The 23,350-nt window shown below is 45.0% G+C and overlaps 1 protein-coding gene across 1 annotated transcript in view; it reads right to left on the bottom strand.

The window, feature by feature from the left end:
- ADCY6 (adenylate cyclase 6) overlaps positions 1-23,350 on the bottom strand; it is a 506,430-nt gene that overhangs the window by 180,467 nt on the left and 302,613 nt on the right. The window contains exons 11-16 of the mRNA XM_078685913.1: positions 19,328-19,353; positions 16,394-16,541; positions 15,184-15,281; positions 14,026-14,113; positions 13,791-13,907; positions 7,849-8,007 (exon numbers count right to left, since the gene is read on the bottom strand). Of these exons, the coding sequence (XP_078542039.1) occupies positions 7,849-8,007; positions 13,791-13,907; positions 14,026-14,113; positions 15,184-15,281; positions 16,394-16,541; positions 19,328-19,353 (636 nt within the window). The remainder of the gene's footprint in view (positions 1-7,848; positions 8,008-13,790; positions 13,908-14,025; positions 14,114-15,183; positions 15,282-16,393; positions 16,542-19,327; positions 19,354-23,350) is intronic.

Below are 23,350 nucleotides of genomic sequence, written 5' to 3'. Positions count from 1 at the left end.
TTCAATTGGGTCAGCATGCATGTCCACATCGTGATTTTGTGCTGCCCTTTCTATTAATGCTTTAAGCGCTGCTGTATCTTCTGTTGGCAAAGTTTTGACAGGAAAAGAAGGAATATCAGGAATAGTTTGTGACTCTCCCTGGTCAATAGGGTCTGTCCAGGCTTGAGTCTGGTCATCCTGATCATTGTCCGCAGGGTAAGAATTTTGTTCATCATAGTCATACCCCATATCCTCATTAGAGCGTGTGGGTGAGTATGCAGAAGTGTCCTGGCCATGGTATCTTACAGTCTCAAAAAGGACAGGCGATGTAGAAGAAACCCTTTTCTTTTTGAGTGGAATTTTATATGATTCCAGAGGATTTTCCGACCTGATCTTTTTTTGATAAACAGTAAGTCTGCCGGAGTCGGAGTCGATATATAGCTTCGACTGATCATCATAGGAGGGCTCCTGGTACATAACGTCCTCTTCCAGAGGATGACTCCTTTTTCCAAGTGACACCGTCTTGGGTGTTTCGACCCCTGTTTTCGGATCGATCGCCTTAGGACGTGCAGTTGGGGGCAGGCCGAATTTTATTGGTGGCATAGGGTCTTTAGACAGACTGACCTTCTTCGGGGCCGACGTCGATATAGGACCGACCGACTTCGCCCTGTCGCCGTGCTTCTGGCCTTGCGTCGACTTCGGTGCTTGTTGCGTCGGAGGCGCGCTCTTTTGCCTCGATTCGACTTGCTCCATCGAGGCGCCTTTGTGTTTTGGCTCGAGGGCTTTGACGAGCTGTGGTCTGTCGACTCGTTGCTTCGGATCGAGAACCTTCCGAGACTCGAGTCCCTTGTTTGTGTCGCTGTCCGTCGACGTCGACCTCGTCGGTTCGACGTGCTTGGCTTTAGCGATGGACTTTAGCGCACCAATCTTCGGCTCGACACCCTTTACGTTCGACCCCGCAGGGTCGTCGACACTTTTTTTCTTCGTCGAATCCGATGTGTTCGAACTCTTCGATCCGAAGACTGTTTTCAGCAGTTTCGGTTTCGTTTTCGACTCGGTAGCTTTCGGTTTCGCTTTTAGTAGTGCGACCGATGGCTTGTGTGATATATTCTTAGCCGGGCCGAGACGCGGGGCTATAGAATGTTTGTCATGATCTTGGCTAAGGCCTTTTGGCGATGGCTCGACCTGAGCCTTTGGAAGTGTTTCAGTGTCTTTTTGGGCCCAGTACCCACTGCTGGGCCTGGTTCATCGCTCGAGTCGTCATCGACCGCTACAATGGGGGATGCGTGATCCCTTACCTCGTCGATGTTTTCATCATTGACGTTTTCTTCGTCGTCGTCATAATAGTTGGAGTCGTGCTCTGAACCCGGACCCGACGGCTGTTCTGGATCCTCAGTTTCGACGACCTCATCGTCGTCTTCATCGAAGATATTCACCGGGTCAGGCGCTGGCTTCGTCATGGTTTGTCTGGCTGCACGTCGGAGCCTAAGCGTCTTCTTTGACCGGAATCGAGCACAAGCTAGACAGTTGTCCTCATTGTGGTCTGGTGATAAGCACTTGTTGCACACTGGGTGTACATCGATGTGCGGGTATTTAGAGTTACAAAGGGGGCATCGTTTGAACGGGCTCCGTTCCATCGACGATCGGGCCTCTGGTGTCGAAAAGGCGACGTCCTTCTCGAAAAGAACTGGAACAAGAACTCGGCACCGATCGAAAGAACAATACAGACGACCCCGAAGGCCTTTTGGCCTTGTAGAAAAGTTTCCGAACTTGAGTAAAGAAAAGTACATCCGAACCCAATGGCGGAAAAAAACAATCTGAGGATGGAGAGGATGCCCATGTGCACTGTAGTCCAGGGGAGGAGCCACCTATCTCGTGATACTTCGAAGACTCTTCCAGGACAACAATGTGCACTCATCCGGACTCAACACTAGGCGGCGATCTATGCACAAGATATGAATTCAGCAGCCCACATGTCTCAAACATAGAGAAACATAATATAGGCCAAACGGCCCAGAATAAATCATCTTAGAAAAACACTCAATGGACTCATGGCGAAACATCTGGTGCTCAAACATCAAGAGTACATACTACACATAGTCACCTCACTGGGGGCTCCTCTGAGAACATGTCTAACTTCTACAGTACAAGAAATCTTTCTTTAGCAAGCCGTAGCAACGAAGCACATTCAATAGAGAGCAGCTTGGCATTCTATTTTGAGCACAAATGTAGGGAATTACAAGATGTCCAAAAATCGACGCAACATCTCCCACAACCTGGTGACCTATGCTGGCTTCAAGCATTTAGGTTTCAAAGATATTTCTATTAATTTCTTAACATCTACTTATCAATCCAAAATTATGTCACAATGGATGAGCGGCTTAGTCAAGAGATACTGAACAATGTTCTCGATAGGAATGAAAATACAACTTGCCATGTAAGCATTTGTTTTTAGAGCTTGGATGTTTGCAAGGTAGTTTTCTTTTAAGAAGTCTCTAAATTCAGAAGATGTGGTGTGACTCCCTTTGAAATACACTGGGCAGGGACACAGGATCCATGTTAGATTGGTTTTGCACAGGGGTGAGAGTATTTATGAAGTGTCAACGTAAGTATTGCGACTAAAGCACAATGTTCAATGAAATACAGAGGGCAAGAGATCAACAAAAGACACAGGTATCCACGGAAGAAAGTAGGCATATGATAATCTACAGAACTGCATGCTACAAACAGATGCTTACAGGTTAAGTAACATTATCTCTTCATAGCATGTGTGGCTGTAGATACACATGCTTAGCACACACTATAATGCAGTGTTCTCCAGAAGCAGTGGCTAGCTTGTAGATGGCTGTATCAAGTTTTTTAACACCGTCTGTACACTATGCCCTGTTGGCGGGTGAAGAAGTCCACAAAGTAGTACTTGGTAAAGGTGTGTGGTAAAGGAGTGACCAGGTGGCTGCTTTACAAATATCCACAAGTGGGATGTTTTTTACGGTGGCCATAGCCATTCATTTCTTGTGGGTGAAGTGCACCCTGGCTGGAGGAGGAAGAACACCCTTTGCTTTATAATAGAAGGTATGAATACATTTTACTCTCCACCTAGCTATACCTGCTTGGAGATGGGATGTCTTTGCTGAGGCCTTGAAAAGGAGAGAAAGAGATGATCTGATTTACGGAATGGCTGATTTACGGAATGGCTTAGTAGACAAACTTTTTTGGGCTTCTACTCAGGGGCGTTATAGCTGAGGAGCGTCTCCCCACTGAATTGCCCCCCGAAAAGTCCCAGAGACGAAAAATAAAACGGTAATGAAGTTAATTCATTACAATTTTATTTTTCGTCAACCCACCCTGAACCTAATGTCAGGACGGGTAGGGGCCAGCTGAATGGCAGCAGTGGCATAGAGGGGTGGGTGAGCTGCATTACTTTAAAGTGCGCATGTCTTTTTAAGGCTGCTGTCTTGCGCCAGCCAGCAACACATGCACACTCTAAACCTCTCTAACCCAGCTGTCTGAGACAGCTGGGTTCGAAAAAACAAAATCCTCCAGTACTTTTGTGAGCGCGGATAGTGGCCGTTCCCTACAATCCTGGTGCTGCTCTGACAGCATGAGAGCAGCACCAGGATTGGTTAGGGGAGTTGGCTGGGGCCCTGGACGTCATGAGGGAAGAAGAAAACCAGAGCAAGGAGGACACAGCAAGCACAGTAGGTAATGTTTTACATTTTTTACTTTATTTTAATAATGCATTTATTTTATGTACCCACTCAACCATCATCCATTTGCATGCCGCTCCACGCGGCATAGTTGCAAGCAGTCACTGCATCTAATGTGTGCAGTGGTCTCTCTGCAACAGAATCTGGTTGTGGGAACAAGACTGGGAGCTCTATGGTTTGAATAAGGTGGAAAAAGGTGGAAAGGTGATGTAACCTTAAGGGGGAACGAAGGATTGGTTCTAAGAACAACCCTGTCCTTGTGGATGTGAATGAAGGGCACTTGCAGGGTGAACGCTTGCAGTTCGATAATGCATCCAAGAGAACTGAAGGCCCTCTGGAAGGCAACCTTCCAGCAGAGGAACTGAAGAGTGCATTATTGTACAGATCCAAATGGTTGTTTCATGAGCCTAGTGAGGACCACATGGAGATTCCACAAGGGAGCTGGGGGTATCGTTCTCCTGAGACTCTCCGTCTAGCCTTAACTAAAAAACTAAAGACGGACAAATGTCCATGCTCTGCATGAAGGCTGCAACTTCAGCTAAGTGTACGCGAGGCCTGTTTTTTGCAAAGGCAAAAGGTAGGCGATAATATGCTGTTCAGTAGGATTTAACAGGTATGATTCTTAGAAATGTAGTAAACAAGCTTTTTCCACTTTGGGTTGTGGGTCATCTGGCTTTCTTTACGATGGACATACATTCCTTGGTAAGGTTGAGGTACCTGAATTCTATAACTTCAGGTAATGAATCACAAGGTTTATCTGTCCAGGATCCAGATCCCTCACTCAATCTTGACTGTGCGAGAGAAGGTCTAGCCTGAGCCCAAGTCATTTGTGAGGGCTGACGGACATCTCCAGGGGTGGTTGTCTTGCCCAAGCTGGGGTCGCCAGAATGAGGATTAGTGATGTGTGTCTCAGTTTCCTCACCATGTAAGAAAACAGGAGAGGTGGAAAAGCAAAAGCAAATATCCCTGACCAATTCATCCATAGGGCATTGCCCATGGACTGTGGGTGAGAGTAGCTTGAAGTGATGTTTTGCACAGTTTGCAATTCTCTAGTGGCGAATAGGTCTATATGTGAGGTGCCTCAACTTTAGAGTAACCGCGTAGGAAATGGGGTAGCAGATTCCGGGAGCGCTGTTGAATGCGGCACTTCATTTGGCTGCTCACTGCATTCACCACGCATTTACAGAGCACCTTGCGTCCCTGGATTTACTCCTTATGTTACGGTCCGATTATTAAGGACCTTGTTAAACCCTGCCACACGCACAGTTTAAACCCGCATTGGAAGCTGGCCACGTTAATTATTCAGGACAACGGCAGTCTGAATTCCTTACCTGGTACCAACGCATGCAATATCCGTTCTCCTGATGGACCGCTGGCCACACTACTACGAGTGATGGGCCATTCGCCGAGGACCCTGGCACCCTGCAAATTTAATTCCTCTCTTCCTGTGGATAGCCCTGTACTTCCGGAGTACAGCATTTCTCTGAATAAAGTAACCCTGTCCTGATGATGACCTGGAATTGAACAGGTCGAAACGCCGTCGACTATTCAGCGTATACTTGGCGCCATCGTAGTCTACTTAAAACAGCCTTATCTAAGAAACCATCATTGTATAGAATCTTTATCTTTTTTGACCACTAGTTCTGTATATAATCCCAGCGCCACCCATGCTGTTTTCATCCCCTTGTGTCACTGCACCATTCACTATCACGAGCACATTCAGGGCACAATTGTTTGTTTTGGTTACATTCTCATAAACTGTTTTGTAGTGCTGATTTAACTACGTATAACAAACGTGTTCTAGACATAATGAACTCAGAGGCCACTTTATGAATGTCCAAAGTTGATGGCATGAATTTACTTCTTAATGAAACGTTCTGTGGTCTCCCTTCTTTTCCCTTCTCTGAGTGATTGGTACTCTCCTAGTACTTGCCCACCTTAAATGATTACCGGTTGAGATGTTGTTTTTTGTTACGAATTGCACCAGGGTCTCAGCTGGGTTAGCTGGTTACTCCTGTTCTTCGACTCCAAGCTAGACACTACAGCATGCAACTGCTCTTGATCATCAAGGCAGAGAAATATATGAATGTCCTTCCTTCGCAAATGCACAGCCACCACTCCTAACACCCTTGGAGCTACGGTGACCCCGACAGGAAGCACTTTGAATTTGTAATGTTGTCCACTTACCACAAAGCCATGGTACAGTTGATGAGCAGGGTGGATGGGTATGTGGAAATAGGCATCCTCTAGATTTAGCATAGTCAAGATTGAGCACAGAATGTATATACAATGGTAATTGTGGAATACCAATTACTTTACTGTGTTACGCACTGGTGGTGCATGTGAGTTAATAGTAGACCGTAAATGGCACAGATGTATAGTAACGAGCATGATAATCATTCTCATATAGGTCCGTTGTTGGATCTGGCCCTACACTACACCTCTACACTACACCCTTGTCTTGTGAGATTTATCTACACTGCGGGTTTGAGATAAGTCTACATGCATTTTTTCATACACAGACTTATTTAAAGAGATGTTTACTACCGAGATTGAATTTGGGTATCTCTTTCTGTAGATTGCCATATAATCAGATACAGAATTAATTTGATGTGTTCCCACGAAGATCTATAATGTGGTGCGTTTAGTATAAATTTCATGTATTAATCTCACTAAATATATTATATATCTGTTGGCTCTTGGAAAAAAGAGAAATTCCCTTTATGTCACAATAAGAAAAAAAGCCAATTATTAAAGATGATTCCCCACTTTCTATAACTCTGCCCTCTGCCCAAAGTTTATTCTGCACCACATTTGGCAAAATCCATGGAAAGCAATTTTCATTTGTCATGTTTGGTTAAGATAGGCTGACGGGAAGAAAAGTTATTAGACAGCCACCATTTTTGGGAGTGCTAATCTATCATTTCAATCTATGAAGGATAAACAATACCTAAAAAACATCCTGCGAGTGGTCAGACTAGTCACACGATGAATAGTAGGAACGCAGCGCCAGGTAAGACAGTCCTTCTGCAATCAAATGCATTCAGCAGTGCACACCTGGTGCACTGAGAAAAGGCAAAAGGACAACTACACTTCAGAAGCAATTAGCACATGCACACTTGGGGGCACTCAAGAATGACACAGCAATTTAGCGAAGGACTTGTCAACTTGGTACCCAGACCAAGGTACTGCCCTCCTTTCCCTAGCACAAAAATCACACTCCTCTCTCTTTCACCTTTACACCCTCTTTCCCCAAGGGCCTTGACATTGTCTCTTACCATGTTTCAAATGCAATGTACAGAACATTTAAAGAAAAGTGTAATTACAGCACATAGAAGCAGAACATGAGCAGCAAGAGGAAAGACACTGCATGAAGGACATTGGGCTTTCTGCACTGAGCTGATGAATCTGCAGTTCACAGTGTTTTAGAAATGTGGAAACATTTCACGCCTACTGTTGAATCTGCTGAACCTTACACTGACCCACACCCTTGTCCCCGGGCTCTCAATGACCTCGGCTTCGTATGCCTTCAGCCCTACACTCCCTTCCAATTAATCACCGTGCCCTTTTATTCTGGGTTCTCTGTGCTCTGCTCTGTGCTGCCATAGACTCTTGCCTCTGCTACATGCTCTATATTGTTGGGCCGCTCCAGTCAACTCTTGACACAGCACTGTGGACGGAACAGAGGACTATCCTCTTTGTTGCCAAGACTACAGCGCCTAGACACTATGCTACAAACGATGACGCTGGCCGGAGGGAGGGGGGGCAACGCTATCAGTGAAGTTTGTTTATTTGTATGTTTATTCATAGAAGTCGGTAATATTGGTTGGCACATGATGTGGGCATGTCCAAGAGTGGATGCACTGACTTTCCAATTGTCATAAAAGCCAGACTGTGAGAGGTCACTATATATTCTACACTATGATGTGCACTGATGATGAATATCCTGTATCACTGTAAACTGTTAAAATGCCACAAGCTCTAGCCTACACTAAGTGCCTCTGCACTAGGGAGAAGTTGCAAGTGAGACATGTCTGATGTCTACTGTGTGCTCTTTTTCCATTCTGCTAAGAAGACTATTGCCTTTTCACCAATCCTTATGCTTTCTTTCTGGAGCTCTTTTCCCTAGAGAAGACAATGGTCCTGGATCCGCCCTCCATACCTCAGGGAAGTTGCAGGCGGGACCACTCCCCTCACAGGGCGAGAGCTCCATGTCCAGGGAGTAGTTCAGGCTCTGGATGTGACAGGCGTTGATGGCTTCGGGAGTGCTGTTCAGCTCTCTGGCCGCACAAACGGACAAAGGAAGGTGGCTGCAGGCAAACTAGATGAAGCACAGAAAAATATGGAGTAAGAAAGAGAAGAACAAGGGATACAAAATAAAACTGAAAAAATAGATTGGCAGGGGAAAACAAAATGAATTACTTGCTTGTAATAATGGTTTTGTAGCTTTAAGCACAGGTTTGCATACTTTGCATTTTCCAACATCTAATGGTTGGGTCTCGAAGTGTTTATTTACAAATTTATGACCGGATTCAGAATTTGGTGGATTGGCTCCTCTTGCTACAAACGTATTTATAGTCATGACCGGTCGAACGGTCTCTTGTTGCAAGCGAGATATGGGACTGACTGCCATACATTAAGGGTAATACATTGATGACATGGAGGGCAGCATCTATGGCAGAGGTTAAGGATATCCATATAAAATAGTTCCCTATAGCTTCTTTATAGGTACATTAATGTATGTATTAGGGTAGTTGATAGAGAGGTTATTCCAAAGAAAGGATAGTTATCCTCACCCACTTTCAGTTGCATGCTTCATCATGATGGGGTTAGAGGTCTTTTGTGTACTCTTGTGTAAAGACAAATATAGAGTAGAAGGACTTTCACTCCAGAGTGAGTAGTGGAATGTTCTTATCTAATGTCCCTCCCTGTGGCTGCAGGTTGCGTGAATTAGACCACAAGAATTAAAAATGTGTGAACGGCGGGTAATTCATTTTATTCTTTATACAAAAACCTCTCACACTGCTAACAGCTCCCAAGGGAGCGAACTAGATATCAACAGAATGGTCAAAGTGAAGAGGTACCCGAGGATGACGCATGCCTCTAGGTGGGTGAGGGTACCATCCTTTTTAGGAATACCCTATAGAATTGGTTCTTAATATTTTCACAGGCCTTCCTAAACCCTCCTCCCTGACATCACCATTGGTATCAGCAGACCTTGGCTACATTCTATGACTTGAACCTCAAAACAAAACACACACATTATACAACACTTTATTTAACTCACAAAAATACAAAAACAGACATTTTACTTCTAATGGGAAGGTTAGCCCTTTTCAAAATGTGGTTTTATTTCTCAATAAATTACCTGATCACTTGTTCTTTTTTCTGCTAAATGCATGCTCTCTTTTTTGTAGGACCATACCAGTGTTTCGAATAAGAGCACCAATCGTCCAGACTACAGTTTGTTGTGCTCCCACGAATCAAGCCAAGGATGTCAACGTAATTTGTAGCCTCCAATTTCACATTCTTTAAATTTACAGGGCATTTTAAATTTCCAATTTTAGATTTTATTTATACATATATATTTTATCAATCTGCCAATATTATTTAATTTTTTTAAGCAGATGTGTACTGAGATGAGACCACGGTTTGGAATGCTATACCGACACACATCGGACAGGTCAATAACGAAACTCCACCTTTAAGGATAGGATGAGCACTGGCATTGCAACTCATATAATTTTGAAGGGTCATTGAAATGTTATGCCTTGTTTTCCTTGTCTGAGTGACAATTGAGACTGTCACAAGGTGTGAATGAGATAAATCTACGCGGGCCTGGCATTAGAACAAGAGTCCTTTACTCCTATACTGGGGGCTGGTGGAAAGTGTCCTGGTTACCTTGAAATGCTATGAGAAATGATGAAGAGGAGGCCTTAGTCTTGTGTCCCTAAGCCACAACAACCTGCATAGTTCTACTGAATTCTAGTCCTTTTCACTAGTCCTATTGAAACATTAACAAACAGTTACATTGTCAATTCAATTTTAGGGCTGCCCAGCCGTTGTAATAGAAAATCGGAAACACTGTAAGTTACAGGAGGAAAATGATTAACAATATGCAACAACAAGCCTTGGTGAGTTCAATGTTATTATTACCGGCTAGTCAAAAAACAGAACATGTACTTCACTAACTCTTCTACAGATGAATGCCAACAACAAACAACTATTCAACTAATTAACAGAAGGTCACATTTGTACCTCGGCCCACCGAAAATTAACATCTGGGGTGACAGTGTCAGAGGCGTTTCCTATGAACTCAGCATGTGAGACACACACAATAATCAGCAGCAGATGTGGCTTGGTTGCTGTGGTGACCCTTTTGCCAGTTTGCTCAGCTGGCAGGAGTAGTGGGTTTTACACATGTATCTGAGATGGGAACAGCAGTGTGCAAGAGCTGAAACTCTTCATAAGGATTACACAGCTTACAACCATGACTGGTTTCTTGGTGCTATGCTACACAAACTGATCACCAGAAGGGGAGTTAATACAATGAAAAGAGAGACGTTTAGAGGATTCTTAGGGACCACGTTGTTTGCAGGTTTTCAAATTCCCAGTCGCAAAGTATTCTACAGCTTTAGGGAACTGTGGTCTCTGACGCACACCGAAGAGTGGCTTGGCTGAAGCAATATGTACCAGCTACAGAGGGTGAGGATGATAAGGATGAAGGTCGCGATAAGAGTGAATTTCTGTAATCAAGGAAGGACAGTCTCTATTATCTGGTCTATATTATCTTTTTGGCCACTAAAGCTTCTGAAATAAAGGGCAAAAGTGTTCTTAATGTTAAGACACAATTTTGCATATTTCCAGTGGAAGTGCCAGCCCTCTGAAGTGCTTTACCCTGATGAAGTATCTTCTATCTCTTCAGAAGGAGGTGTATTGTCTCAATGGGGCACCAGGGCCTCTTAGGGTCTCTCGTCCCAGAGTCAGAGGATGGAACAACGCAACCCAACTAGTATTCAAAGCTTTTGGAGCCTCGACATTGTGCAGGCAACACATTCAAACTCATCGTTCCACACAACAGGCACCTATTCTCCTCATTCTAGTCAATTCATACCATCCTACAAGTGTACTGAGGATATATAACCTGAAAGGAGCGGATTCCATAGTCTGCAAAATCCAGAAAAACATATGCAAATAAACAAATACTGAAGCAAGTAGGCAAAGCAGTGTGTAGAATGCACAAGGATATCACAAAAAAGCCTACAGGCCAGAAAACTCACCAAACCTACAAGAAAGGGTTTATTAACCAAGGGACCGCAGAGCAACAGAAAACTATTTTCAAGCAGTATCCTGAGGCATTCGAAGAAATACCTGTGTATGGGATTTCTATAATGAACATGTATAGCACAGCTGCGTAAAACAAAGCAACCTAAAAGAATGTAACGTCTTGAAAGGGGTCATGGAGTATTTTCAAAAATGTGTTTAGATTTTACAGTGGTTAATTTTCAGTCTGACTGTAACACATCATTTAACAATCAGTTTGTAGCTTGTATTGTTGTAGCTCACAAGCAACGCAATCTACTAGCAGTAAGTGTTCGGTTCAAAATATTATTTCTTCTTCTTTGAAGTCATTGTTTTGGTTTTGAGCGTGCACAGAACAACTTGTAATCAGGTCCCTGAAACCGAAAATGCCCCAGGACACAGTAATCCCCTAAAACTATGTACTGTCTTCACCATTAGAATGGTGTACGTGTCCTAATTAGAAAAATGTGTGAACCTAGTAATTACGTTTTTTATTTAAGGACACCAGACTACATTCTCGCAAGCAGGCAGGTGGATTGCACACAAATCTACAGGAGTGCCATCTGCAGACAGATTGCTAAAGGCAAGTAAAGTACTGCATTTCTAGAATTTGTAGTTGCTGATCTACAATATATGCACAGCATGTGATTAAAGAACACAAGGCCACTGTCTTGCATCCGGGGAGGTCGATGGAGCGCACGGGGACCTACAAGACTACCATCTGCAAACAGATTGCCACAGGTAAGTAAAGTTTCCCATTTGCAGCATGTATTGTCGTACATCACATACTGTGCATAGATTGTAAAGCAGTACTCCCTTTCTCCCTGAAGCGGTGACTTACAAAAAGTAGTAATGAAGAGTGTATTAAGAACAGTCTGGCCAAACTAGCCTCTATGTCAGCTGCCATGCTTTGTGAACTGATGACCACGTAGGAGCTTTGCAGAGGTCAGCCAATAGAATAAAACCTAGAAAATCCATTGTGGCCTCAAATCCACCAGTAGAGTGTACTCCTGAATTACCTGTAAGTGAATGTTTTGATCTAGCATCACACACTTGTATATATTTAACAATTCACCAAGCAATCTCTAACAGAAATTATTTCCCCTAAAGTGGTGGGTAATCGGCTACAAAAAGTGGTTTTGCTTTACAATATGGATTTGTAATATAATGCAAAACGCAAAAGCTCATCTAACATCCAGTGTGTGTAAAAATCCTTCTGCCAAAGTCTGTGGATTGGTACAAAACGTAGGCAATTCAATTAATATTCAAATGAGATACAACTTTCAGAACAAAATGTGGGGGAGTACATAACACTCTCCGGTCCTTTTGTACCTGCAAGTATATCTGTTCAGTGGATAAAGACCGAAGAACACTATTGCAGAGTAGAACATGTTTTGCCACTGGGAACACAACCATGTGAGGTATTGTAACGTGCAGGAATGCAGCGGTTCAAAAGGTAACAATCGTGTCATTGCTATAATTACATTCCAAGAAGGTGCCGGGACAACTCTGGGTAGAATAATCAATTTTAATCACTCCACAAAAGCCTTAATGACGGGAATTCTCAAAATAAATTGGCATTGCCTGTTCTGTAGGTAAGAAACCACTGCCACACATATACTCTTATGGATGCATAACCCAAGTTGGCCTTTTGTACAATTGGAAACATTTCTTTCACTGACCTCTTGAACAGATCATGATGCACAGTAGTGCAGAAACTGCTTCAACCCTGCTACATCCTCGACAATTCCACCCATGTTCATGTATAAATGATCTTTATGGAAATGTTCATTGTATATTCAATGATGTTTTCCTCATTTGAAAATATTTGAAATAGGCTATAACAAAAGTGTTCACGAGAAAACAGTTGCCATGAAGATAATCTATCTCAGTCACTTTTGTATTTACGTGATTTGTATTTTGTACCCTATTTATAATTGGAATTTTCTACATAAATTTGTATATTTAAAGTATACACCCGTCTTGCTTTCCTCAGTCGATGTACTCGCTTTGAATGAATTTAATTGATTTTGTTAATTTGTTTGCCTGAAGCCACTACTGAGGGCTTTATAGATTTATTTCTTTGAGTCAAGAAGATTTTCTTTGTCAAAAAATCTCTTGATGCCATGTTTACTTTATCTAGCAATAGGGTGAATCATTGCTGATGCAAAAAATGGGCTTGGTAAGGCTGGCATAATGGTTCGTCCACAGACTCTTTAAATGGCAACCGAGGTTCTGAAGTAGAAGGTCCACGCTGCAAAATCTCCGTAACATTTGCCTTAGGCTCTTCAGTGCAGATGGGCAAGTCTAGCACTTTATCCGCAATCTTAATAGCAAAAGAGGGACTATCTTTCTGGGGCCCGAAAAGAGATTCAAGGAAAGAGTCGAAGTAGGGTTTCAGGCAACTGGCATTATGTGAGTTGATATAAGCCAACGTCAGTATAACGAGGGGACAGTCCCTTATTTGCCTTCTCATCACTGCCATCGTCATGTTGGGCAGCTTGAGGACCTTGAACTGCATCAAAAGTAGCCTCCTTCATCCTGAAGTTGGAGAAACCATAGAGTAGGTGAGGAGGCAGAATACACAAAGGGAAAGGAGGCAAAATACTCAATGGAAGGAAGAGAGGCACAGGGTTGGAAGGGGAGCAAGGCAGACCAATCAACAGATGGGTAGAGTGGCAGAGGACTCTGAGTGAAGAGCAGAGGAGCTAGAGGCACGAAGAGCAAACTACAGGAGAGGTGTACAATTGTCTAAAGGCGGTGAGCAAGATGCATGTGTCTGAAGTATAGAGGTACATGTACCATGTTGACAAACGCAGAGATGAAGACAAGGAGGATGGTAAAAATCCCGATGAAAGTGCTGTTGGTTCGAGACTGGACAATCTTGCGGGAAACTTTCTGCAGAGCCGAGGGAAAGAGCTGGAAAATTGAAGAGATATGTTCAGATAAGTATATATTGTACAATCCAGAAAGCACAGCGAACGAGATCTACACCAGAGCCCTGGATGGCTTAAGGTGGTGAAGGTCAGGTACTCACATTTATACAGGAGTAGACAGCACATACAAACAGGATGTTGGCTAGAATGATGAAGATGGCTCCGTGAACGCCAAGCATTAGAGGAGTGCTGTGGGTGAAAATTAAAATGTTATCATAATCAGAGAAAATGCGCAGAAGATAGTCCTCTCGATGTGCAGTCTGCCAAGGAAGTGCCTTTCGATGCAGACAGACACCCTCTCCAAACTCTCCAGTTTGTTACAGTCTCTCAACAGCAATCAGTGATATTTTGCGCACGCCCTCCCAAACACAACCCACTGTCAATAAGAAACGCAAAAGGGGGGGGATAGATGCAATTTGAGAGTCTCAATACCAAGATGAATGGAGTTGCATCAATGAGTCTCTCTCAGATAATCTCTTGGTTAAGTGTATATATAGTTGTGCCATTCTCTACCATTCATTGAATCTCGCACATCTACAGGTGGTGGTGCCAGGAGCAGATTGGGAGGCTTTATGGTGTGTGTGCTGTCATCAATGATCTGGCAACTGCATGCTAAGCTTTCTGAAACAGTGCTAGTAGGTTTACAAGACCTTTTAAAATGGAGGGAAACATCTGGTCAGTAACTACACATCAATCATCCGTTTTTAAGAGAGCCTAGCCTGGCTTCAGGATGCCCTCACCCGAAATACATTATCTTCCTTAAAGTGAGACGGGGTTCTCAAGAGAAGAATCTCCAAGTGGGAGACATTGAGAAAAGTGGGAGCCACTCATTTACACCCATGTTCACAAACTACTGCAGACAGTCCATCTGAAAACTTGCCTGATCTACATTGACCCTAACCTTGGCTCTATCCACTACCTAGAGCCTCAAACATCATGCTCAGCCTCCATTCTTTGGGCGACTCGGCATCTGTGCTAGCCATTGCCCCTTCCCCCGATTCAACTTACTATCTTTAGACTAGACCTCATAAAAATGTCCTGCTACCCTTTCAGGCAACCTGTACCCTTTGGCATCCCAGACTGCTTATTCACAGGGTTCCCACCATGCTCTGGCTCTATTTTCCTATTAAAGTGAGCAAGATTAAAATCAGCCCTAAATTTAGTTTGTCACAGATTCTCTCCTGCTCTCTTTCTGACCAGTTCTACAGTCTCGGCAGCCTGTAAAGTGTTTTTGATATTTTGGTATCAATATTACTTACTGCGGGAATATCACAATCTGGATGAAAGAAATGAAGCAAAAGACAAGCAGCGTGCAGGCCACGTATCCCCCGAAGCGATCATCCACCTTCTTGGAATACTGTGGGAGAAGTCACAGAACGTAAATGTGTATGTGTGTGGGGGAGGGGGGAGGGGGTGTGGGGGGGTAAGATGGCAAGAGGAAGGGGGAAATAAGATTGGAGTAGGAAGAGAGCGAGATAGCAATAGGAAACGCAAAGCAGCTCCGGCCATCAAGCCCGGGGCACACAGAGTGACAATGTGAGCTTGGCATTAAGATCCCGGATCAACAGTGGAATTATTGTTGCACCCACACTAGTACAATCCTCCCAAACAATACACTCCTTCTTATCCACAACAAATGCTATACAGACTATACCACCCCCCCCTTTAAGCTGCATAGACTGGGTATTACAGACATGCTTGGTGCGTGTGATGTGACGCGGAGGGTGTAGTCTTCCTGCACCTGGCTTGGCTGTGCCCAAAAAACGTGAATTATTGGGATCAGATATTCTGGGTGATAGAGGACATAAGTTACCATGCTATCTCGACTGCCTGTGGTGGCCATCCTTGGGAATGTGAAAGATGCCCCATTCAGTGTGAGCAAACGTACTATAATGGTGCTGCTGGTGAAGAAAGGAGTCACCATACACTGGGGGCGCGCCACTGTGCCCACCGCCTGCCACTGGGTGGCTGTTACATTCTGCCAGGAGGAACTGAAGGAATACTGGTCTCTCAAGTCAACTCCCAGCAACCAGAGGGAGAAACATCTGAGCACCATTCAAACTGCACTTGGCAAAAAGTTTCGACTCTTGAAAGCGGGGGACACAGCATCAAGATGTTGAGATGGGGCTTTCACGCTGATGCCACGCACTGGTAGAACCCTGCAAGCTCACCCGTTACCTCATCCATATAGATTGCCACTTTCTGTGCCCCTAATGGGGAGATATTGCCCAAAATGGTCTTATCTGAAACCAGTCCCAGCACCCAAATGTATTACTGTTTATGATCCTTTAATTATCCACGCATTTCTAAAGCAGAGATGTAAGTTGTGTTGTTTATATTGCCTACTGTACTGAAAATGCCATTACATTTAAGTTTAAAAAAGAGAGAATACGGAAATGGTGACAGGAGGAGAGAGAGAAAGGAGGACACAAGGCTACATGGAGAGGGAGAAGAAGCTGAATCTCATACCTTCTTTTCTAAATCTGCTGTCTGGAAAGTGAGGAGGAACTTCTTGACATGGTCCTTGCGCAGCTGATCTATGCTTCTGGCATCAATTGCTCTTCCAAGAAACTCATCCACCTCGTCCTCAGGGTTCAGAGCTTCCTGAGCATTCCTACTACAATCCGGATAAAGCAAAAGTAAGGGACAGTGGGGAGAGGGGAAAGAAAAGAAGCAAACCACAAACAAAAAAAACAAAGGGAAGAAAGAAAAAAGTGAAACAAAGTAAGCAAGATAGTAAACAAAAGAGAGAACAAGAAAAAAGAAACAGAAAAAAAGGAAAAGTGAAATGAGAGGTGATAGTGAATGTAAAGTGAGAGGCAGATTGGAGTGCCGGTCAGGAAGAGAGGAAGAAGAAAATACAGGTGGCAAAAGAGGCAGGAGAAAGCGGAAAGAAAGAAACAAGGAATACGTGTAGACAAAGACAGTAAAGGCACAGTAACAAGATTAGACCACAGTACACCATTGTATGCATGCCATACTAGGTTTATCTTAAATTACAAGATTAGTTTAAGTCCGGAACTCCTCCCACACACACACACAGAGCCTCCCATCACCGGTGGAGTTAATCTGAAGCTTCCTATCAGAGAAACTGTAGGGCTAGGAGAATGGAGTTGGCGCCTTTTTTTTTAGGGCTTGGGGAACCCTGCCACCCAGAGACTGGAAATTTTTCAAATATTTTGAAAAACAACGTGATGCATGAACAGTGCCACACGTTTGGAGATGTGCATCTGGCTGGAGGAGGAATGAAGCTTTGTCAGTGGCCTGTGACTGGGTTTTAGATCATTGGCTCAGCTATTTCCTCCATTGCTTGTCTGTCCCTGGTAAAGGCACATCCATTGGCGGCCCATGAACTGAGTGGTTGAGGTGGACTGCTCAGCAACAGGGGGAAATCTAGGGTCCCTGTCAGCCCATTCCAGGATCTGTAAGGTAAAGCAGGATATAGGTTCATGCACATTTTGTTCTGCAGTAGTGGGCATGAAGCAGGATCAATTAACCAACAGGAATGCCGAAAGAGGCAAAGTTTAGGAGCAGACTCTGCCTTGGTTAAAACTTTGTCCCGTCTGTGCATCTTTTTTTGCATTTCTGTCACCGTGGAGAAGAGTCAAAATAGAAATTCCAGCCATCACCCAAAAAGCTAGAACAGCCGGGTCCAATACCCAAAATCACTAATAGCCATATTTATTTTCATATACTCTGTTGTGGTTGCTCAGCACCTTGAGATGGGATCTACACAGCCGCTGAAGAGATGTACGAAAATGAATAGATTAGGAGGTTCAGAGATCTCTACCTTCTCCACGCCTTCGGAAGCAGCCTTTGCTGAACAAGCAGAGTTCTGCTGCTAAACCAGATCCTTCATCAACCAAGATCAATGTCGACCACCAGGTAGGAAGAGGACTACAACACTAGACATACCTTATCAGGCTTGGAATGTTGTAAGGGGCACCCACAGCGTGGCGAGTACTAGTTGTTTGCTCTAATATAACAACTCTTCAGGTACATTGTCAGACAGAAACTAAGGTAGAATGCTTGAGGTCCTGGTGCAACATCATTGTGTCACCATGCCGAGAGACACAAGGACAATCACACACACACCACAGATGAGGACTATCTAGTATGCTCACAGCCAGATGCGCAGTCAGACTCACCAGACGCTGTAACAGCATCACTACTACAAGCAAAACCTTAGTTATGAAGAAAGTCTTAATTTATGGATGCAAAATGCCTTCACTAGAACCTCAACCCTATCTAGCCATAAAGTCATCAAGTACCATGGCAATGGGGAAAGACAGATGTGTGAGTTGGTACGTTCAAAAGCCTGGGGCGATTAATAACTATTGTCTATGGACTGTAGGGTCCCTCGGTTATGGTCCCTCCTTAAAAAACTGACCCCTGAAGAGCATTGATACAGAAAGAGTCTGTGATGCCCTGAACGAACCACTTGACTCTTCCAATAAAATTCAACATCGCCTGTGATATGCAGTTACCAATAGGAAGCATAAGAGATAGCCTTGTTGATTTGGTAGCAAAGGCATGCACAAGATGGTTGCTCCCTAGGACCCGGGAAGAGTAGCTGCCCATGCTGGGGAAGGCATGCAGTCCCGCCTTTTGAGCTCATTTATTTATTGGTTTTAATGATTTTGGTATCAACAGTTTGGAGATGCAGTTTACAGTCTCTAATTGCTGGCAGTATATCAGCAGGTTGGGAATAGGGAAGAACCATCACATAGAAATAGGGAGCGGGAACCCCCCCCCACATTTCAGTAGGTTTCCACCACCATTCCAATTTACAAAAGAAAGACCAGTGCTCCGGACCCTAGGTTCTCAGGATGCAGTCTTAACTCCCAATTTCTCAGTATCAGTTTATTGCTTCTCCTCCCACTTTTTCCCAGTATGTGCCCAGTGCTTCCTATAGTTCTCTCGGTGGTTAAACCGACAAGTTTTATTGGTGAAGTTCCCCCAAAATATGCCAGGTTTTTGCCCCGTCTATTTTCCAACATATGCCACGGTGGTCCCCAGGGTCCCAGTATTCTTGACAACCCCCATATTCTACTTTCATTGTATGTGTCACAATACACCCCACGGTTCACTAGCAAAGCCTCCCCCACACTCAGCTGCCCAGTTCCCAAAGGTGTTACCCCTCACCAGAATCCCTGCCAAATGTTACAATATTGGCGTTGATGCTCGAGAGAAAGCTACAGAATGCTAGTTCTTGCCACTTTCCTCCCACAGCCCTAAGATTGTTCCAGTACCAACCACAGATGCCTAAGAACCGTACCCACAGTTCCCTAGGAAATCCCCTCTACCCCTGCACCACCCTAACCACACACCCCTTTTCCCTGTATAGTCCAAATCATTAAAAAGTTTCTGGAGGCAGGTATCAGTTTCACATCAGCCACTTACTTGTCTTTGCTGGACTCATTGATACCCTGTGGATAGGAAAATAGATTAAATTAACAAAGAAGGTCATGTCAGTCTCCCCAACAGCATGCCCCCCTGATCTCCATCACACTCAGTAGTACAAACCGATCCTCTTCCAATACTCAGCAGCCCACCATGTCTACACCATACGCAGTATCCATCCCTCTCCCAACTCAGTACTATTGACCCCTCCTTTCCACCACACTCCGTTCCATGTACTTCCTTTTTCTGTCAGCTCTCAATCCAGCTCTGCCACAAACACCACCTTAGACCCTGGTATCACCCACACACAGGCTCATCTGGAGTCACTAAAGTAGGCAGAGGCTAGGGTTATATAACGAACTGCCCATCACAAGGTCATCAACCCTAACCAACCTACAGCAGGGTTCCCTTCCCGCCCACTGCTGTCATCAGCAACGGTGTGGTGAGAACCACAGTCTCCGCATCCGCTCACTTACAAGCAAGGAGCCATATCTACCATTCGATCACATGAAGTACGGGCCCCTGTCAGAGACTCCGGAGAGGAGAGCGGGGAGTGCTTCCAAGCAGCTACACCTCACCGTAGAAACCTGTGAGGCCAAGCTGCCCCAAACATGCAGTAGAAAACCAGCCAATACTTAAAGGACCTCAAAGAAGCAGAAATCAAAAGGAAAGTTGCTCTTCTCTAGTCCTGGCTGGGTTGCCACCTGATCAGTACTTTACCCGCTTAGCAGGTATTTTCATGCGAGAAAGTTAAAAAATATTTTTTTTAAAAGAGCCAACTGAAATATTTAAAATTCACTATGTTTGCCAATTAGAACCAAATAGACTTAAAATAACAAATACAATATGAAAACATCAAAATAATTTTCATTCTGTGTTTTTAAACCAAATAGAGGCAGAATTGATGTATAAGAATAAGGAACACTGGGGTTTAAAGGTTTCCACTTTGGTTTGTTGAGCGCAAGGGTGGACACGACCGGATACTCCTATGGAACGTGGAACACCAGAGAACTGCACTCGCACATACCCTTAGACTTTAGTGCTATAGGTACAATGCCGCCAGGTTTAACATGACCCGAAACCCACCTTAACGGTTATGACTTGGAACATTAATGGGCTAGGGGACAAGATTAAAAGTGGATTAGTGTCGCAACATATTAAGAGGCTCCATCCAGATATTGCAATGCGGCAAGAAACGCACCTCAAGGGCAAGCAGTGTGGTTTTATCGGTCGTGGGGCCTACAAGGTCCTGGCACATGCAGGATTCACATCTGGGGGCGAGGGAGGTGGTTATCCTGATCTCGAAGAACATTCTCTTTCAAACCTCATGCCTTTGGCAGGACCCTCTGGGTAGATACGTGGGAGTCTCGGGCTATGAAGCTGTGGGAGAAGTGTGGCTCACTGGTTAGAGGAGGCAGACCCTGAAGCAGAGGTCAGACCCGGGACCAGGGTTCAATTCCCGACGCGGCAGGGTCTTGAGCCCAAATATCCACGGACTCGATAATTCTCGCTTTGGTGCCTACTTGCATCACGGGTTCACACTCTGCAGCTCTGGGCATTAGCCTGCTTAATCTCCACTATGGCCCCCCTGCGGCGGGATGCCTGGCTTTCACCTTGGGGAAGCCAGGACGGGTTCCCAAGGCAAGCGCCGAGATGCCTACGGGTAATCGAGCGCTATATAAGAACGCATAATAATAATAATAATATGGGGATGGACTGAGGTCACACTGGTTTGCGTGTACCCACCACGCAGGCTACAAGCACCCACCATGACCAAGGTGCTTGACATCCTGATTGAGACACCCTCCGCCTTGCACATAGTGGGCGGCGACTTTAACAGCGTAATGGACCCAACTCTGGACCGTTCGGGGGGGTGGGGACAGATCCATACTGACTACACGGCTATGGCGATTCTCCACAACGATGAGACTGACGGATATTTGGAGGGAAAAATACCCCCTGAACAGACAGTTCTCCTTCTACTCCAGGGTCCATGACACACACTCCAGACTGAACATCATATTTATCCCTAAGGGGGAGTTGCGCAACACAGGACGCACAGACTACACATCTAGGGGCCGCTCGGACCACTCCCCACTCCTGGTTCAGATAGATCTGAGGGAACGGGACAGCGCCCTCAATTGGGTATTGATCCATGGGACCTGAGCAACGCCAAAATTGCGAGTGGGATCAGGGTGGATACCAAAGTCTACTTCCGGGAAAACAAAGACTCGGTCCCCTCCAGGGTGACGGTCTGGGAAGTCTATAAGAGCGTGCTGTGGGATAGAGCCCAAACCCATATAGCGCGGGGAAAGAGAAAAAAGGATAAAGACATGGTAGTGCTGCAACACAAAATAAGCAAATTAGTTATGCAGGTCGTTCACAGCAGAGACCCCAAATCACGCCTAGACTTACAAACCTGCGATTGGAATACAAGGAACTGGCCACAGACAACGCTAAAAAAAATGCACCTGGTGACATTGCACCGCCTCTATGAGGTGGGGGACAAGGCCGGGATGCTCCTAGCCTGGATTAGCAGGCGAGAAGTCCAAGATAGATGGGTGATGGAGGTGTTGGCCTCCCAGGGCACCATTCAGTCCACCAATGAAGAGGTGGTTAATGCTTTTGCAGAGTACTACAGAGACCTCTATCAGGCTCGAACACCTAAATCACGGGCCGACATACAGGACTACCTGGCAGGGATTCCCACCCCAGTACTAGGAGAAGTGGAAGCCCAAGGCCTAGACAACGACCTGTCATTGATAGAGGGTCAGGAGGGAGTGGCACAACTTTGCCCTGGGAAGACACCGGGTTCAAACAGGATACCCGTGGAATTTTACAGGTCATACATGGATATCCAATGTCCCCACCTCCTCCGAATATTCACTAACTCCCACGAGGAGGGTGTTCTCCCTCCAGACCTGCGATGGCTACTATTGCAGTCATACACAAGGAGGGCAAGCCCCATGACCAATGTGGGTCTTATAGACACATTTCGTTGCTGAATTTGGAAGTTAAGATCCTGGCCACCATCTTGGCAATGCGTCTCTTGGGAGTGATCATGGACTTGATCCATGAAGATCAGTTGGGATTTATGCCAGGCAGATCTACCCACCTAAACGTCAGGCAAACTCACAACTGGCTCATGAAAATACAGAACCAGACAAGCCCATAGGTGTTTTTCTATCATTAGACGCAGAAAAAGCGTTCAACGCTGTCAATTGACTGTTTCTCGATGCCACTCTGGCCAAATTTGGGTTAGGGACGAAATTAAGCAGCTGGGTGGCACTCCTGTATAACCAGCCGAGGGCCACAGTGCAAGTCAATGGTCGGCACCCTTTCTCATTGAGAGAGGAACGCAAAAGGGCTGACCCCTTTCACCCCTTCTTTTTGCGCTCACCCCCGAGTCTCTGGCTTGCACCGTCAGGGTACACCCCACTAGCCTTGGCTTCCATATCACACCTGCAGACAGAGGAACAGAAAATTTCTCTCTATGCAGACAATATTTAGATGTGTATCTCTCACCCTGAAATGGACATACAGCCCTATTCGACTTGATCACTGAATATGGAAGCCATTCAGGATACGAAATAAACTGGAACAAATCCACACTCTATTGCCCGACCAACGCGCACATTGACTGCCCCCTGCCCGGAGAACTGCAGGTGGTGCAAAGGGGCTTCAAATACTTGAGCATTTTTGTCACTCCCCATCCGGAGGTGTGCAGGAAGGAAAATCTGGGAACAGTCTTGAATAACTAAGTCAGACGTGGAAAGGTGGAGAGACCTCCCCCATACCCTACTCGGTTGGGAGTCCATTTTTAAAATGATCACCCTGCCTCAACGCCTCTACGCCCTTCAAAACTCGTACCATCCATTACCCAAAGCAATATTTACGGAAATAGCCTGCAAGCTAAGAACACTATTATGGCAAGGAGGTCAACCTAGAATTGCACTCAAGACGCTGCAACGTAATCCCTACAATGGAGGGATTGCACTCCCCAAAAGTGGCCTACTACTGGGC

The sequence above is a fragment of the Lissotriton helveticus genome, chromosome 1_1, assembly GCF_964261635.1.
Source record: "Lissotriton helveticus chromosome 1_1, aLisHel1.1, whole genome shotgun sequence".
In the NCBI taxonomy this organism is placed as follows: Eukaryota; Metazoa; Chordata; class Amphibia; order Caudata; family Salamandridae; genus Lissotriton; species Lissotriton helveticus.
This window is presented reverse-complemented; position numbering and strand designations above follow the sequence as displayed.